Consider the following 18,240-nt stretch of genomic DNA (forward strand, 5'->3'; position numbering starts at 1 on the left):
TAAAGTTTATTTTAGGCTTCTCAACATTGGGTCCGCCGTGTCTGGATCTTGCTTTTCTCATCCGAAATTGCAAAGCTGCGAAAATTTGGAGTTTGTTTTCCAAACTAGGAACATGTGGGCTCTTGTGTTGACTATAACACTATCGTAGATGCATCACGTTCTGTAAGCTTTTTGTTCCAGTGAATTATGAAGATTTTCTTTTACCTATCTCTTCAGTTTCTTTTTTGTTGGTAAAAAGCTCTTCAGCTTTTTTTATTGATGAAAGGAAGTGCAAAGTTCCTTATCCTTCTTCCACTTTTGTTGCACTTACTCAATTATCATGACGAGCCATCACCATTTGGTTGATTCTAAGGTGGAAAATGTACTATGTTAATCAATTGATTAATGCACATTCATTGTTCATGTCCATTGTTCTTAAATCATAATGGGCTAATTATTTACTATTGAATTTACCAAAACCATACAATGATATATGATATATCCTACACCCACCACACATCCCTTCCTCCATAGCTCCACCCCTAACTCGATCAAAATTAATTCAAGACAAGATGTTGCTTCCCACTTAAATATTTTAGGGTAGTTTAATATAATTCACACATTCCAATCTTTAATATAATTCACTCATTAAAAAGTTTAATATTAAATGTAATTCACACATTTCAATAAATTATTTTCATCTTTGATTCATTAACTTGTGTCTTGAGGGCACAAGTTAGCATTTCCTAATATTTCAAAGTCACCAATATAGTTTTTGTTTACTTTCTATTTCTATAAACATTTTTTGAAGCAAATTTCTATTAACATCTTCCCATCAAATTTATATTCACCACATGTATCACGAAGTAATAATAACTTTGCTTCCCATCAAACTAATATATATATATATTTTTCTCATCTAAGTTAAAAATGCTTTTTCCTGGAGTGTATAATCTCAACTGGTACTGCATGTGTATTTTTGGTCTTTCAACTGGTACTGTATTTATTAATTCAGTAAAAAACCACATTTACCAATCGACAATGGAAAATGTGTTATATAATTAGCAAGGAATAAGAGTATAGTAAACAAAATACTGTAAATTGAAATATCAAAAGAGCAAATATTAAAAAATAAAAAAAAATAAAAAGTAAATCAACTACCAGTAAGAAGTATATTTATACAACAAGATTTGGTGAAACAAAATTTGAATTCTAGTTCGGAGAAGTGGTGCATTTCGTGCTCAGTGGTATCAATCTAGTTTAATATACTCATACAATATTTTTACGTAAACCAAATATACTACCAAATCAGTCAATTTAAACAGGAGTTCAATATTAATTTGGTGAGCCGACCTCACTCAATAGGATAAAATACGATTGTTGTTGTATAATTTAGACTTAATTGTTATTTTAGTTCCTTAACTAATTTTTTGATATCGTTTTGATCCCATAACTAAAAAAAATCCGTTTTGGTATTTTAACTTTTGCTCCATCACATGTTTTAGTCCTTTTCGTTAATATTATTCAAAAAATGTTAAGGTTTACATCATCTTCATCTTCATCTTCATTCCCCCTTCTTCATCATCTTGAAGCTACCTTCATAAAAAACTCATGAGAAAAGCCCAGAATTGATTCACATGAATGTTATTCAAACTGTAACTTTATTTTACTCCCAAGTTCTTTTAATTGTTGTGAAAGGGTTAATTCAAATTCAAACCCTCTCTTCCCCTTTCATCTCATCTTTTTTCTTTCTCCAATCTGATACCCATTCCTCTATTTCACTCTCTGCCAAACACAAAATTACAATCATTTCTTTTCAAACACAATCCCAGAAAACAACATAAACAATTTTCTTCTTGGAGCAATTTTTATTGTATCTGGATTTTTGTTTCAGATGTTTGTTCATATGGAACAATACTACAATACTTGAACATGTTCACCTCACTCTTCCCAATTCTGGATCTGCTGAATCAAATCAGCTTAAAGAAGATGATTGTAAAATGGGTCTGAAATTGTTGTTGTTTGACGTTGTTGCAAAAATTGTTTGTTGTTGTTGCAAAAACTTTGGATGAGAGGAAGATGATGATGCTGAAATTGCTGTTGTTTGATGTTGCTACCATTTGATTTTGTTGTTGTTGTATGAGAGGATTTATGGGTTACTTCATGATGACGATGATGTCAAAATTATTGTTGCTGCTGCTTAATTTTGTTGATGCTATTATTGTTGTTCTTCCTATTTTTCCAGAAATAGTTGAAGGAGATGAAGGATTGAGATGGAGAAGATGAAGAAAATAAACCCTAACGTTTTTTTTAATAAAATTAACGGAAATGACCAAAACAAGAAACAGAATAAAAATTAAAATACCAAAACGGTCTTTTTTTTAATTATGGGACAAAAGTGATACCAAAAAATTAGTTAAGGGACTAAAATAGTAATTAAGCCTATATTTTAACTTGGTGAAATTATAAAGAGCTGAAGGTCTATGTATACTTTATGTACGGTGACTGTTAAATGTCTCATCTTCTCTATGAGCTAGCTGCACGAGAATTGGATTCTATTTGCTCGTGGAGTTGTTAACAATGAAGGGAACAGAGTCTTGTGTCAAATTGAATTCCACGAGCATGCCAATACATAAATGGTTGGAATTTGGACTTTGTAAACGCGATGTTGATTTCACCAATACATAAATGTCTATGGTCAAAATTAAAAAATTTGAACGAATGAATTTCATCAAAAATTTGTTTTTTTTTTTAATGAAGACATATCTTAGTCCATAAAAAAATGTGAAATTAAGTTTAGACCTTAAGTAAAAAACTTACAATATCACAAATCACAAAAACAAAACACGTTTAGTTCCTTCATTAGGGTGTTTGAACTTTTAAGCGTTTAAGTTTTTTAGAGAGTACTTTTGCGAGAGAAAAAAAAACGAAAAAAAGAGTTCTATAGATAATAGACTGAATTAAGGGTCCGTTTGTTATAGCTTTTTTAAAAATATATTTTTGTTATAATTTTTTTATCAATTTTTTTTTTCGGAAAGCTTCAAATGAAAAATTGGTTTTAATAGCTTATCTTAAAATGTCATTCTAAGTATTTCATCATTTTGTTTTAATTTTTTTGGATACTGAAATTTTGAAAAAATCTATAAAAAAAGAACAATTTCAAATAGATTTCATAAAAATCATTTTTGAGAGATGTCATTTTGAAAAAATATATGGTTTTTACTATGTAAAATCTCGAACAGTGAATATATAAGTTAATGAATGTCAAAATCGATTTTTTAACTTATATCAAATGAGTATGAAATAACTTCTACTATTTTTAAGTAAATTTCCAAAAAAAAAATATATTTAGAACTACAAAGAAAAATCCATTTAAAAAAAAAAATCTATAACAAGCCTTTGAAGATTGACTAGTTGAGTGAGCATCATTTCAATGTTCTTACTTCTTAGCTTAAAGACTTTGATTTAAAGGGATGTGTTGTAGATTAGTGTTGGAGCATATATAAATCAAAGTAGTATTAGTTAGTTAAGAAGTTAACTAAGTAGTTAAATTACTTGTTATGCAAGTAATTGTTTGTGTTGATTGTATTGAGCCTTGTTGAGTGGAATGAGCCTAAATCCATATAGAATGAGCAATGTATAAACAGAGGTTGTACCCATGAATAAAGTAGTTTTATTTTGCATTTCACTTTCTCTCTAAGCCATTTTCCCTATCTGAATGTGTGTTACCATAGGTCAAAGTCCAATAGTGAGGAGTAAGGTATAGTAATAAACAAAATAGGAACTTAAATATCAAAACTAACACATAGAACAAAGGATCGATTACTAATAAGAAGTACAAAATCAAATAATGTGATGAGTCATTTTAGAGTATGTTTGTTACCATATATACGATTAGAGTATATTTTCGTGTGATGGTTGATCTCTGTTGCAGAATCAATTTAAACACATAACGTAAATTCTTTCTTTTCAATCAAATTTTCTTCATAAAAGTTAGAGATCAAACTTCTAAACATTTAATTAAGTGACTCAAATTGTTGGGTAACACTTAGGTGCCATAGTTTTTTGGTGCCATAGGTAACTTTGTATCTATCTCTCTTTTAACAACTCATTCTCTCTCATCTAAATAATTTATTTTAATCATTCTCTTTCATCTAAAATTAACTTATGTCACCAATGACACCAAAAAACTATGGCACCCAAGTATTTCCCCAAATTGTTTACTATTTAAATCAAAATGTCAATTTAAAGCTTTCTAACGAGATAAAAAGTTTTAAGAGCATCTATAATGGCGAGATCTTCACTATTTATTAACTAATACCTAATAGGTACTCCATTGTGGGGAAAAATTTGGGAGTCTTCTAAGACCAAGGTCTAACCATCTTTTAGTGGTCCCCACACACTTTTTTTTATTATAATAATATGTTAGTGATGAAATGTAAATGAGGAAGAGTTAGTTGTGGGATCCATTTAGAGTTTTTGCTATAAAATCTCCATTGGAGTGAATGAGTACTTATTAGATACTGTTATTAAAAAATAAAATAAAAAATAATGTGTACTAGTGACACCTGATTAAGATTTTTAATTAAATGGTCTCCATTATGGACGCTTTAATCGGCGAAATCACAAAGTGTGAACAAAGACTATGCATGCTTTATGTACGGCCACAAGACCCTCAAATGCCTCATTTTTTTCTCCAAGAGCCACAGGAGAATTGGATTCTGTTTACCGGTTTAATTGTTGACAATGAAGGGAACAAAGTCTTGTGTCAAATTGTAAACAAATTGAATTCCATGACCATTTCATTTATTTTAATAAAAAGGACAGTAGTTATTGAAACTTTAAAAATTGAATGGTTGGAATTTGAACTTTATTAAAGTGACGTTGAAATTTCCAATGCATGAATGTCTAATGGTCAAATTTAAGACCCAAAAAAATTAAGAGTATTTTACTCCCATAAAAATAATTGAATATCAGTTTAGGCTTTAAAAACTTCATGAGTAGTACTGTTTACTCCCGCTACCCATTATTATATGAAACTCGTTGATAGAAATTAGTTACTCTTAAACTAGGTTGAATATTTTGTATTAAGAGGAGTGTTAGTTTAAGACAACACTAATTAGTTTAAGACAACGCTAATTTTGGACCAATGCGTTAGCCTTGTTTGCATAGTGTATGAGCCCGTCTTGATATACGAAGTTCATTTTCTATCAAATGATAAGACAGGTTGCTGAGGTGAATGTCAAAGTTTAAGGATCCAAGAAAGAATTATGTCCATTTTACAAAAGAGAAATAATATTTGTATAATCATTTTGAAACAACTTTATCTTTTATATTTATATGATGTTCTTTTTCTCTTAATTAAAATAGGGAAACGGTGCATTTAGTACTGTTAATTACAATGGTGATCCTTCTACACACAACAAAGGTTTCCTTTCATTTGTTTTTCTTTGGAACTCTTTGAATCATTTTTTTTAATCCACTTGTTTCCTTTTATATCTTAACAAAAAAAAAATCTTCCTATGAATTCTACTCTAATCGGTTTTTTTTTTCGTAAATTTTTTTAATCACTTTTTTCTTTCAAACGAATTCACGGTAAAGCCTATGCCCAAACCAATTTTTTTTTCCATGAATTATTTTTTTCCGGAGAAAAAATCTACTGTTTTTTAAAATGATTAGAAGTTGTAGAAATATGGTACTGAGATAGCCATTTGAGATGGAAAGGATGCACATGTGTAGTAATAACCATGAATTTGAGAATTGAGTGTATTGAATAAAGTTTTTATTAATCTTAATTAATTGACTTATTTTACATTTTGATTGTGGTAAAATAAATGGAATCCATGAATTAATTATTCCTTATCCAATGCTGACGGCACTGGTCAACATTGCCCTTATTTTAATACAACTTATCAAATGGAGCCTATAAAAAATGAAGAGATAGTGTTTTCATAGTTATCATTAGCTATAACCATCCCAAAATATACTTCACAATGGAAGTGTCTGCATAGCTTATTGCTAGTTTATATACCCGCAATTGTAGATGCTTTAATAACGATATTATAATAAGATGATGTTACAATAAAAAAAAAATTTAAATATGTTTTTAGTCTCTATAAATATACCAACTTTTTCTTTTAGTTCCTCTAAAATTTTCCTTCAATTTTGAGTCCTTATAAAATTTTCAATCACTACTTTTGGTCCCTATTTTTAAGTTAATTTTAGTATTTTTTTTATGAAATTGTGCAGATATTTGTAGAATATTTTAAAAATCTTTCCAAAAACAATTAGAATTTTTTAACAAAACATAAATTAAATATGAATTTTTAACCGTCGAAAATATAAAAATTCATTTTAAATTTATGTTTTCTTAAAAAATTCTAATTTTTTTTGGAGTAATTCTTATAATATTATGAATTTTTTTGCAAAATTTTATTCAAAAATATGAATTCCACATATGAGTTTACTTTAAAGGAGGGACCAAAAATAAAATACTTTTAAAGGACCAAAAGTTGAAGGAAAATTGTAAAGGAACAAAAAGGAAAAATTAGTATATTTATAAGGACCAAAAATATATTTAACCCATAAAAAATGTTATGAAGTCAAATGCTTCATTTAAGGTAATTAGGGTAAAAAATTGCAAACTAAACTGACATTAATTAAGGAGTAGAGTATAATTGATAGTACTAAAATATAAAAGTATTTTTCACACCATGATTAGTTTGAGTGTAAAAAAAGTATATAAAATCAAGACTTTTTGTAGACTGTCTTGATGCTGATGGAGTATGTCTCACTATAAAAGGTGTAGCTCATGGAATGGTTGCGTTTAGTGCAGTAGTTGATGTCATCTTTACTTTGTCAGCATTAGCAATTATCAACGGCATTTCCTCGCCCACCAAAATTAAATGTTTGTGTGTTCGGTTGATTCATACAATCAGCTTACCAAACAAAGCCAAAACATGCTTGTGTAACGTAGAAAACTAGTAAATTATATTCTCTATTTCAAAGCGTTGAGTTGAATTATCCAAAGACAAGGTTCCGTAACATATCAATTATCCAAATATATGAATTTGTCCAAAGTTTAGTGGTAAAGTTTTTTTTTCTTCTACCAACGTGGTAAAGTAGTTATGTGCAGTGTATAGGTTTATTTATTGTGAGTCGGATATGATTAAAATATGTGATAAAATTCTTCCTCAAAAGATTTAACATTAATACACTTTTAAGGTTGAACTCAAACTTAAACTTATAACTTTCGATTAAGCCGAAAGAAATCTCTTACAAACTCATTTCAATGCTTTTGGATAGTCGTGCATAGGTCTTACTTGAACTATACTCACATAAAAGCTTAATGTGATCTAAGATATTTTAAAAAAATTATTTATCTAAAAGGGTCAATCTAATGACCATTGAAAAAACATTTTAGACTTATATTAGGTCGGTTTGTTTAAATAATTGTTATTTTATTTGTTATATTATATTCTGTACTTTGTATTAAGTTGTTAATTCACTACCAAACTACATACATCAAATTTTGACATGTAAACCCTTGAATATAAAACAAAACCCTTGAATACAAAACGGTTCACCTTGTTATATCGGATGGGTCACACAAACCTGTCCTGGTTCCTGTACTGAGCTATGTAAAACAATGGAAAAATATGGGTCGTGCAATCCGATTTTTGCAAGTTAAACGTGAATGTCATAGGTATCGTAAGATACTAGATTGAATCAGGATACATGGGATACACTAATGATATACGCTTGCGATACATGATCATTTGGGATACAAACTATGATACGTATCGACCCTGGTTGTTTTTGTATCGCATCGGGATACATATCGGGGGATACTTACTGGTTACTACAATGCTTGTTATGCTTTCCAAATGACCATGTCTACCTCACAAAATACAAATTGACCTATAACAAGTAATGGGCTAATTTAAGACGTGCTTAACAATTTTAAAGTAGTCAACACTCAAAACTTGGCAATCCTGGCTTATTCTCACTTGAATATGAAAATCAAAAGGTTAATTATTGAATGTTTTTTTTTTTTTTGGTTGAGTTATTGAATGGTTTGACACAAAAGGTTTCTCGCAGACAATGTTACTTTTTTTTAGAGGATACTGTGTTAATGATTGAATAGATTAACACAAAATGTTTCTTGCAGACGATTTTACTTCTAAATAAATTAAGAAAAATCTTAATGATTTAGTGTAACTAGTATTTAATAATCCAATAAACATCACTAAGTCCCGCATTTTGTTTTTATTAAAGGCACATATTTCTTTCCGTATAAGTTTGTACCATATAGTTCTGTCAAAAAAAGTTGGTATCATGCAGTCCCCGCGTTCCCAAAAGTATTACCAAGGTGTGAAGGAAAAAAGAAACGAATATTGATATCTTAGATTCTTAATTAAAGTCACTTTATTCACAGTACAGACCAATATTGTTTCCTGCCAAACTAATTCATAAAGGAAACTCACCACAAAATTCGAGTTACTAATGCACGAGTTTAATTTGATTAAGCATAATATACTCATTTTTAAATTGTGAAGGCAATGGATTCCTGTAAATTTGTAAAAGAAGTTTTTTGAAAACCATGAAAGAGGTTGATGTAGACCGGAGGATTGAAAATGTTAACAATGCGGGACCCATATGATGGGTGAGCATAATTGCCGAGGAAACCTCAAACTTATTTTTTTTTTATTTTTGACAAAAATCATAAATTGTCATTAATAATATTTATTGATTTTGAATGTTTCAATCATTATTTTAGTACGTTTCAAATAATTACAATATTATACTTATGAACATATATCTTAATAAAAATAGCATTTAAATCAGTGTAAAAATTAAGCATTTTAATATTGTTTTGCACATTATTTAAATAAAAATAATAATAAAAAATCGTTAAAATAATTGTGCACAAAGATTTTTTTTATTTAAGTGATTTGCAAAACAATATTCAAATGCTTAATTTTTACACTTATTGAAATGTTTTTTTTATTTATAATGTTTTTTGTTTTTGCATTTTTTTTTTATTGAATCACCATTTTAGATCCATTAATTATCGATGACAAATTTTTTTATTTTTTGTTGTTGCGTTTTTCATGTTAAATAAGTAATAATATCTGAAATATTAGTATAAAGTAATAATAGGTTAGTCAAACCTATGAATAATGACAGACATCAACGAAATTAATTAAAAATAATTACAAATATAATTATTCTATCATTTGTAACGTTTTTGTTGTTGCATTGTTTTTATTGAATCATCATTTTAGGTCCATTAACTACCGATTGCAGATATTATTTATCTCTCATATTTCTTCATTTATGGCAACAAAATCATATGAATGAAATCATAAAAATAATTATGTATAATTTCTTAAAAGGATTAAAGAATTAAATTTAATTAAGGAAAATTTAGGTGTATTTTCTTATTTAATTTAAGGTTTGAATTTCCTCGGCAGTTAACCACAGCCGATTCTTTAAAATTTCGGCAGTTAACTATCGAGGAATATTTAAGTAATTTACTCGTATTTCTACCAAATGTGTCAACAGCAATACTATTTTCCCTTAGGTATGTTTTACTATAATTTATCCAAACTGAAATTTTTTGAAGTTTTTCTAATGAGACAATCATCATTACTCCTTTTTTTCTTGGGTTTTTTTTGGCTTAGTTCCCCAAATTGTACGTTTGCTATTTTAATTTTCTTTTAATCAGTAGGGTGTTCTAATTGATTTGTGATGACTAGCAGTTGAAATATTTTAATTTTCATGCGATATATGTGTGTACTTGAGTGTATTTTTTTTGTGATCAAAAGAGTAATCCGCTAGCGTCGATCGACATCAAAACTGTATGTATGAGTAATGAACGCGTGGAATGATTTTGAGTCGGGGTTCGGCGAAATTACTACAAGCGTGAATGCACCCTATTAATTAATTAATTCGAAACACAGATATAATTTAATGCAACAAAATAAAATAAAATAAAATAAAAAACAACAAGTACTCTATGAAAAGGGTTCCGTTGGTGATGGCGGGTAGGGTTGGGAATAGGCTAGGCCGGCCTACAGGGGCCTATGGCCTGGCCTGTTTATTAAAAAGGCTAGGCTTAGGCTTTTTAAAAAGCCTATTTAAGTAAATAGGCCAGGTTTAGGCTATCAAAAAAGCCTATGAAGTCTAATAGGTCGGCCTGTTTATGCATGTTAGACTTTATAGTGGACTTTTTAAATAGGCTTTAAAGCATTATAGTGAAATAGGCTTTTAAGGCCTTATAGTGATAGACAAGTCTTACACTCAAATAGGCTTTGAGGTCTATTAAGCCTATTTAAAAGTAGATAAAATAGAATGTTTAGTGACTTTAATAGTAAGTAGGCCTGTAAATAGGCTTTCAGGCCAGACCAGGCTTATAAATAGGCCAGGCCAGGCCAAAAAAATAGGCCTATGAAAGGCCATAGGCCAGGCTCAGGCCTGCAAATTTTTTCGTAGGCCAGGCTCAGGCCTATCAAAGCCTGGCCTGGCCTGGCCTATTCCCAACCCTAATGGCGGGTTTGCAACTTGCACTTCCAAATGCAAAAGAAAGTTCCTTCTCTGAAAAATCTCCACCAATTAATATTATCCCAAAACAAACACCAACAACAACAATTTACAGATCCCCAACATCACCAATCTCTATGCCATTTTCCCTCTTTTTTTAATTCTTAAATCTCCAAATCTCACACACACCCTCTCTGTTATGTACTCAATCCTTGGCTGTTTCTTCTCCTCCAAATCGATCCACGATCTATCACTATTCACCCATCAACGGTCAGATTTCACTCTCATCCTTTTTCTTCACTAATTTTCACCCTCTCAGTTAGTAACAAACACAAAATGCAGAACAACACAAAACAACACCCACATTTTCCCATGCTTCTTCCATTTTAGTGTTATTCCACTATTACCCTCACTGAACAACCATCTTTCTTCCATTTCCATTTCATTATGCTTCCTTTTCTCAACAACACCACCAAAAACCACGACAGATTTGTAAATTAACATGGGCTGCGGGGGCTCCAAACTGGAGGAGTTCCCCGTGGTAACTCTCTGCAGAGAACGCAAAAACTTTCTCAAAAACGCTTCCGATCAACGATACGCTCTTGCCGCCGCGCATCTTTCTTATTTACAGTCTCTTAGAGACATCGGGGAAGCTCTGAGGAGATTCTCCGATCAAGATCTTTTTCTTCCAACTGCTTCTACTCCTTCTTCTTCTTCTTCAATTTCTTCCCCTGTTCTCACATTGCCTTCTCGTGAAGGTAAATCTTCTAAGAATAGTAGTAACCACCATGATGATCATGATCATGATGATGATTCTCATTTGCATCTTTCTTCTGGATCGGAGTTAAGTTCACCTTCTTCAGATCATTTTAATCATCATCATGAGCATCAAACACCCGAGGCTGAATCCGAACCTGAACGAGAAAGAGACAGAGGATTTGAATATGGACACGAACCTCAATACGAACCCGAACCCCAACTCGAACCATCTTCTTCTTACGGGTATAATTATCCATATCCATATCCGTATCAACAAGATTGGAATCAAAATCAAAATCCAAATCCAAATCAAGCAGGGGTTAATAGTTATGCTTACTATATGAAGAAATCTGCACCTCGTGGAAAATCTGTGATCTATCAAGAACCGGAGAGACACGTGGCGGAATCTGGACGATGGACTGGTTCTCCTTATGGTTATGGGTATAATGGTATGAATGGGAGTGCTGGTGGTTTTTTTGGTTTCCCGGCGGGACCTTCTACGCCGGCGCCGCCTCCACCGGCTCCGGCTCCGGCTCCACCTTCACCGCCGAGAGTATCTACCTGGGATTTTCTTAACTTTTTTGAGAGTGTTGACAATGGTTATTCTGGTTATGGAAGTTATGGATTAGGGTTAGGGTTAGCTTCGAGTGGGAGTAGTCCTGATTCGAAAGAAGTGAGGGAGAGAGAAGGGATTCCTGAATTAGAAGATGAAACGGAGCAGGAAACTGTGAAGGAGGTTCGTCATGAGAAGAAGAAGAAGAAAGTGGCAGAGGAAGTGGAAAAGGAAAAGGCAGAGGCTGTTAAAGGTGGAGATTTTGGTGAAGGTACTTCGAATTCAAAGGAAGTGCCATTGCAACAGGTGAGTAGTAGTGAGGGAAGTTCCAAAACGGTGCGGTTTCATAGTAGCGAAGGTAGTGGTGATTCGATTTCTTCTAGTGAAAAATTGAGTCCTGATAATGTTGTTCCTAAAGGATCTCCTCCTAGAAAGAAAGGGGTGAGTTTTGAGATTGAGGGTGATGAAGATGCGACGGTTACAACAGTGGAGGTTGATGGTGAATCTTCTATGTTGAGTAGCTTAAGCACTTTGTCTCCACATGGAACTAGGGATCTAAAAGAGGTTGTTAGGGAAATTAGAGATGAGTTTGAGACTGCTTCTAATCATGGAAGAGAGGTTGCATTTCTTCTCGAGGTTTACAAACCACCTTATCAGTCAAGACTTGCTGCATTTAGAGGTATCAAGGCTTTTTTCTTTTGAGTTCTTTTTTGGATTTGGCTTCATTATGGTGCTATAGATTGTGCTAGGATAACCATGGGTTATGACTTATGCATGTTATGTAGGAGAAGGTTTATTGCTTACAACATTAAGCAATAGGATAAGGGGGTGGTAGGGTTTTATTTTTCATTATGCATTGTTTGGGTTTATATTCCCAGTTTTGTGCTTCAAGAAAATGCAGTTACAGTTTGATTTGAAGGTCAAAGTAAAATGCACACTTCAAATGAATTTTCTGCATATATATTGAACTTTATTGCTAATTTCGTTCAATTTTTATTCTCTATACTGTCATTTAATCAGGTTTGAAATATTAATCAAGTAAATGATGTAAATATTACTGTTTACAGGTTTAATGTCTTGCTATGTGCTTTTATGCAGTTATCTATTCAAGGATATTAGAGATGTTAGCACCTTCCAAGCCACCTTCGCATCCTCCATCTGGTCCGCCAATACAATTTTCTTCTAGGACAATGAAATTGGCCAAAGCATACTGTGGGGAGCCTGAGAAAGAGTTGATATCAAATCCGATAAACCTTTCATCTACATTGGAGAAACTTTATGCATGGGAAAAGAAATTATACAAGGAAGTTAAGGTAAGAATATGAATGCTTTGAAATTAGTTACTTTATGCATGGGAAAAGAAATTATACAAGGAAGTTAAGGTGTAAATATGAATGCTTTGAAATTAGTTAAATGTTAGGATTCTTTAGCAGAAATTGTTCATGAAATTAGATAACGTTGGAGCGATTGATAATTTGATATCCATCTAGCTGATTTACCGTGTATCCTTCTTTTAGGGGACGAAGGCTTCTGAAATTCCTATACATAGTTTCCCTTTATACATTTATGTTGTTTGAGAGATGATATAAATTGGATCTTCATAAATCAATAACATGTACTCTCTCATGATCAATATGTCCTGCATAATCAGCATTGTTTTTTGGGTTAATAGTGCTTTTCACCCCTGTAATATATGTCATTTCTGGTTTTCGCCCTTATAAAATTTTCGGTTTGATTTGCAATCTCGTAAAATTTTTATTTTCCGAAAAACACCCTTAATAGGCCATTCAAAAACCAAAATTTCTTGAAAAAAAATTCTGAAAATGACCTATTAGGGGTGTTTTCCGGAAAATAAAAATTTTACGAGGGTGCAAATCAAATCAAAAATTTTGTAGGGGCGAAAACCGAAAATGACATATATTACAGGGGTGAAAAACACTATTAACCCTTGTTTTTTTATATGACAAACTGCTTGTATTAATAAATTAGTAAATATTGAACGGTTCCTTTCAAATTGTTCTTATTTGTATTTGTATTTAACGCTGTTCTCAGGATGAAGAGAGGTTAAGAGCTATTTATGAGAAGCAATGCAAGAGATTGAAAGCATTGGATAATCGTGGAGCCGAAGCTACTAAAATTGATGCTGCTGAGTCATTAATAAGAAAGTTGCTTACAAAGATAAACATTTGCATCAAAAGTGTTGAAACTATATCAGGGAGGATACATAAACTAAGGGATGAAGAATTACAGCCTCAGCTTGCAGCATTAATTAATGGGTATGAAATTGCTTCATTTCTTCACTACTATGTTAATATTCATCTCTTATGAGTAGAAATTTTTCAGGTAAGGGCTTTTTTTTTTTTTAATATCATGTCAAACAGTGCAATCTGTTTGACAAGATCTCTTCTTCTCGTCTAAAAGGATTAGACTGAAAGGGGTAATGATGTGTTAATGTTTTTAAATTTCACAAGAGCCACCAAATCCAAATCCAAATTCAAGGTTTCACATTATTGATAGCCTTGATTTGAAGTCTCTAGGAATTTTGATGAAAGTTAGCTATCCAATTCCATTTTATTGGTGCAAATTTGCAATAGTTTGATCCTCCAAAAATGCTTTAGTTGACAGTTTTGTCCCTCCAAAGTCAACTAGTTCATTAATGTCACTCGTATGCCCATCTATGAATCAGAAATCCCTAATGGAATGTTTGATTTTGCAAGTTAGATGCCTTGTTGTCACTATTAATGATAATGTAGGAGCCTGCCTGCCTTTATAAGATGCTGAGAATAGATGGTCACGTGGTATAGAGGGATGACATTGATTCCAATTATACCTCGAGAGATTGATGAGAGGCTTCGGCGTTTATCTCACATTATGTGGGAAGTGGCTGAAGGCACCCTTAAATCTTCATGATTAATAATTATCATCATTTTTGGTTTTGGGATGGCAAAATTTGTTGTTTTTCCTACACGGTTGAGTGTTTTTATGGAGTTGGAAGTCATAGATTTGATAGACACATAGACATCAGCATATATTAATAGCATTATGTTGTTCATAAGTGTAATGAAATGTATTTTTTGTCAGCAGATTGATAAGAATGTGGAAATTCATGTTCCAATGCCACCAGAAACAGTTCCAGGCTATCATGGAGAGTAAAACTCAATCTCTCAAATTAAACACTGGTTTGCAAAGAGATGAAGGTTTGAAAGCCATTATAGAACTCGAAAGGGAGCTTCTGAATTGGTGCACACAGTTCAACAATTGGGTCAGGACTCAAAAATCTTATGTTGAAAATTTGAATGGGTGGCTCAGAAGGTGCCTTCATGATGAACCTGAAGAAACAGATGATGGTGTTGTCCCTTACTCTCCAAGTCGGATTGGAGCTCCACAAGCTTTCATTATCTGCAATGATTGGCAGCAAGCAATGAATAGAATTTCAGAAAGAGGGGTGGCAGATGCTATGGGCGAATTTGCTCAAAAGCTGCATGAGCTATGGGAGAGACAAGATGAGGAACAAAGGCGGAAAATCAGGGCAGAGTATCTAACAAAGGATTTTGAGAAACAACTTAAAGCTTTGCGCACCGAAATGGGAGCCTCAAAACACGAGCATGACAAAGTTTCAGGGAAGAATTCATTGTCGAAGTTCAATTCTGATAGTGGTGTTTCGCCACTGGATGATCTAAAGGTGGATTTAGATTCTATGAAGAAGAGATTGCATGATGAGAGGGCCAAACATAAGGAAGCCATTAGGCTTGTCCGTGATGCAGCTTCTAATAGTTTACAAACTGGTTTGGTTCCCATTTTTAAGACCTTAGAAAGTTTCACTTCAGAGGTGGTGAAAGCTCATGAGGAAGTCAGACTTCAAAATGCTGCAGCCTCGTAGAGAACATGGAAGATTTAGAACTAACCACCAATTTTGCAGCTAGAGTTAATCTTGGTATGTAGGAAAGAACCTCTTAAAACTCTCTGAAGAGGTTTGATTAGATCAAGTTTCAGCAACTAAAGCTTTGGGTGTGTAAACGTCAGGACATGGTTATCTTGAATTCAGCTCCTGTAACACCCAATCTACAGTTAGGCAAAATTTTGTACAGAATAATTCATTTATTGATTTGATTGTAGGTGATTGTATATGCTGTTTAATATGTCTAGGAGTAGTAGGATCTTAGTAGGAGGAAGCAAGGGATTTTAATAGAAGTTCAATAACGATCTAGTGAATTGAAATACACTTTATTTTCCTGCAGTTTTGATTTCTACCCTCCTCTCTATTACTTCTTTCTCCTGATCATACCCAACTCTATTCAGGAAAAATGGTTTACCCCACATTAAATTGTGGTGTACTCGTTTAGATTCAACTACAATACATGGGATGATGGGACTACTTTTCTTGAATTATTGCAGTGCAATAATTTCACAAGAATTCTCTGGATATTAGTATCCGAGTTAGACTTCTAATTAGAACAAAATGTTTAGTTTAGACTTTATTTACTTCTTGGTTTTAGATTAGTCAGACCGTTTTTTAACTGAAAAACCGAAGGGTTAAGAAGAAAACTCTATTCTAAACATGATTTGATAGGGTTAAATATCTTTTTGATCCCTATATATATATACCAATTTTTCGTTTTAGTCTCTCTAAAATTTTTCTTCAACTTTTAATCTCTATAAAATTTTTAATCATTACTTTTGGTTCTTCCTTTAAAGTAAACTCATATGTAGAATTCACATTTTTAAATAAAATTTTGCAGAAAAATGTATAATATTATAAGATTTTTCCCAAAAAAATTAGAATTTTTTACCAAAACATGAATTAAATATGAATTTTTATATTTTTTTTGGTAAAAAATTCATATTTGGTTAAAAAAATCTATTTTTTTTTTGGAGTGATTTTTACAATATTAAAATATATACTTCTGCACAATTTCATTAAAAAATACAACTATTTATTTAAAATATAAGACTAAAACGGAAAGTTGACATATTTATAGAGACCAAAAACATAATTAACCCAATTTGATATTGTTTGGACATAAGAAAAAACTTTAGGTTAGCCAGACCAATTCTTTCCTTGGATCTTCCTTTGCAAGAGCAGATGACGTTGTTGACCAGGATTTCCCTGCGAGAGTACCACCTTCAGCTTTTCAATCCGACCAGCGACAATCCATGTTAATTATTATTGTCTCAACCTTGGAAATGAACATTAAGCTGTGTTTCAGTCACCTTAAGCATTATCGTCTCAACCTTGGAAGTGAACATTAAGATATGGAGAGGAAATGGAATAGCCAGGTGCACTGTATCTCTCTACTGATGATACAGAACGGCTCAAGGCTCGGGTTTATCACAACCCTGATGACAAGGTTAGTTTGGAAAGGGAGGGGAGTGATATGACCCTCAAAGACACTGCAGAAAGGCTCAACATGACTGCTGAACTTGAGAACTTGGAACAAGCAAAGTCATTACCATTCTTTTCAATCTCTTGTTATTTCATTTCCACAATTCTTGCAAGTTGTTATTCTTTTATTTTTTTATTTTTTTGTTTTTATTTTTATGACCTCGCGAGTTATTCTATCAGAAGTAAACCATTGCTTCAAATACAATGTACTTGTGAACCATTGAGTATGATGAATATCAATAAGGTTCTCTTTTTTCCCTCAAGAAATTTTACTACTCCCATTTCATAATTCAAGGAGTTTGCACTTATTCGAAGAGTGTATCGCTGATCTTACTGAGCTAGCAGGTTGTATCAGATTATATTAAATAAGTTACGTAAGTAAAATGCTTTTAATGCTCTCAACTGTGGTTGATCGAACTAATTTATCTGCCATACTCTCTAGTTTGTGGAGGGACGACGATGATTGATGCTAAATAGGAAGTACACTTAGTCCTGTTTTTTTGTTCTCATTACCCCGAAGATATTTATTAACCTGAGAGAGGACTAAGTAAGATACTTTGCAATGGAAGAAAATTGATGATTTATATCCGGATTTTTGGAAAAGAGGTGAGATACCTTAGGCTTGGACTTGCTACATATGGAATGAATATGTACAGAAACATAAGTTTGATTGAAGATGTTGATGTGTTTGATGCACATTCTCGTGAAGTTTTTCAACGATTTTCCACATATGGGAACTTGCACAATTAAAGTAAGTTCTATATGTGAAGAGCACACTTGCTACCAACAATTGAACAGATGGAAGGAAGACAATTTACCTTGGACATCATAAATTTCTCAAAATGAACCACCCATGTTGTAGGTTGAGAAAAGCATTAATGGACACCCATGAAATGAAATTGTTGCAAAAGTCTTAACTGAAGCGCAAGTTTATCAACATTTGAAAGAAAGATGTCAATTTTATGTTTGGGAAGAACCCAAAAAAGTCCATTGAAAACAAATATTGAAGAAGAGGTATGTG

The 18,240-nt window shown here is 32.2% G+C and overlaps 1 protein-coding gene across 1 annotated transcript; it reads left to right on the forward strand.

Moving 5' to 3' along the window:
* Positions 1–10,535: 10,535 nt before the first annotated feature.
* Positions 10,536–16,073, forward strand: LOC25489683 (protein ROLLING AND ERECT LEAF 2). Its single transcript, XM_013605821.3, has 4 exons — positions 10,536–12,515; positions 12,935–13,149; positions 13,889–14,112; positions 14,921–16,073. The coding sequence occupies exons 1-4, from the start codon at positions 11,027–11,029 to the stop codon at positions 15,714–15,716; spliced, it is 2,724 nt and encodes a 907-aa protein (XP_013461275.2). The 5' UTR covers positions 10,536–11,026; the 3' UTR covers positions 15,717–16,073.
* Positions 16,074–18,240: the final 2,167 nt, after the last annotated feature.

Source organism: Medicago truncatula, chromosome 3, assembly GCF_003473485.1.
Source record: "Medicago truncatula cultivar Jemalong A17 chromosome 3, MtrunA17r5.0-ANR, whole genome shotgun sequence".
Classification (NCBI taxonomy): domain Eukaryota; kingdom Viridiplantae; phylum Streptophyta; class Magnoliopsida; order Fabales; family Fabaceae; genus Medicago; species Medicago truncatula.

Excerpts from the sequence above, each read along its gene's own strand:
- LOC25489683 (XM_013605821.3), top strand. The coding sequence starts at position 11,027 with ATGGGCTGCGGGGGCTCCAAACTGGAGGAGTTCCCCGTGGTAACTCTC. Across the intron at positions 12,516-12,934 it reads AAGACTTGCTGCATTTAGAG|TTATCTATTCAAGGATATTA; the intron begins GTATCAAGGCTT and ends GCTTTTATGCAG. Across the intron at positions 13,150-13,888 it reads AATTATACAAGGAAGTTAAG|GATGAAGAGAGGTTAAGAGC; the intron begins GTAAGAATATGA and ends CGCTGTTCTCAG.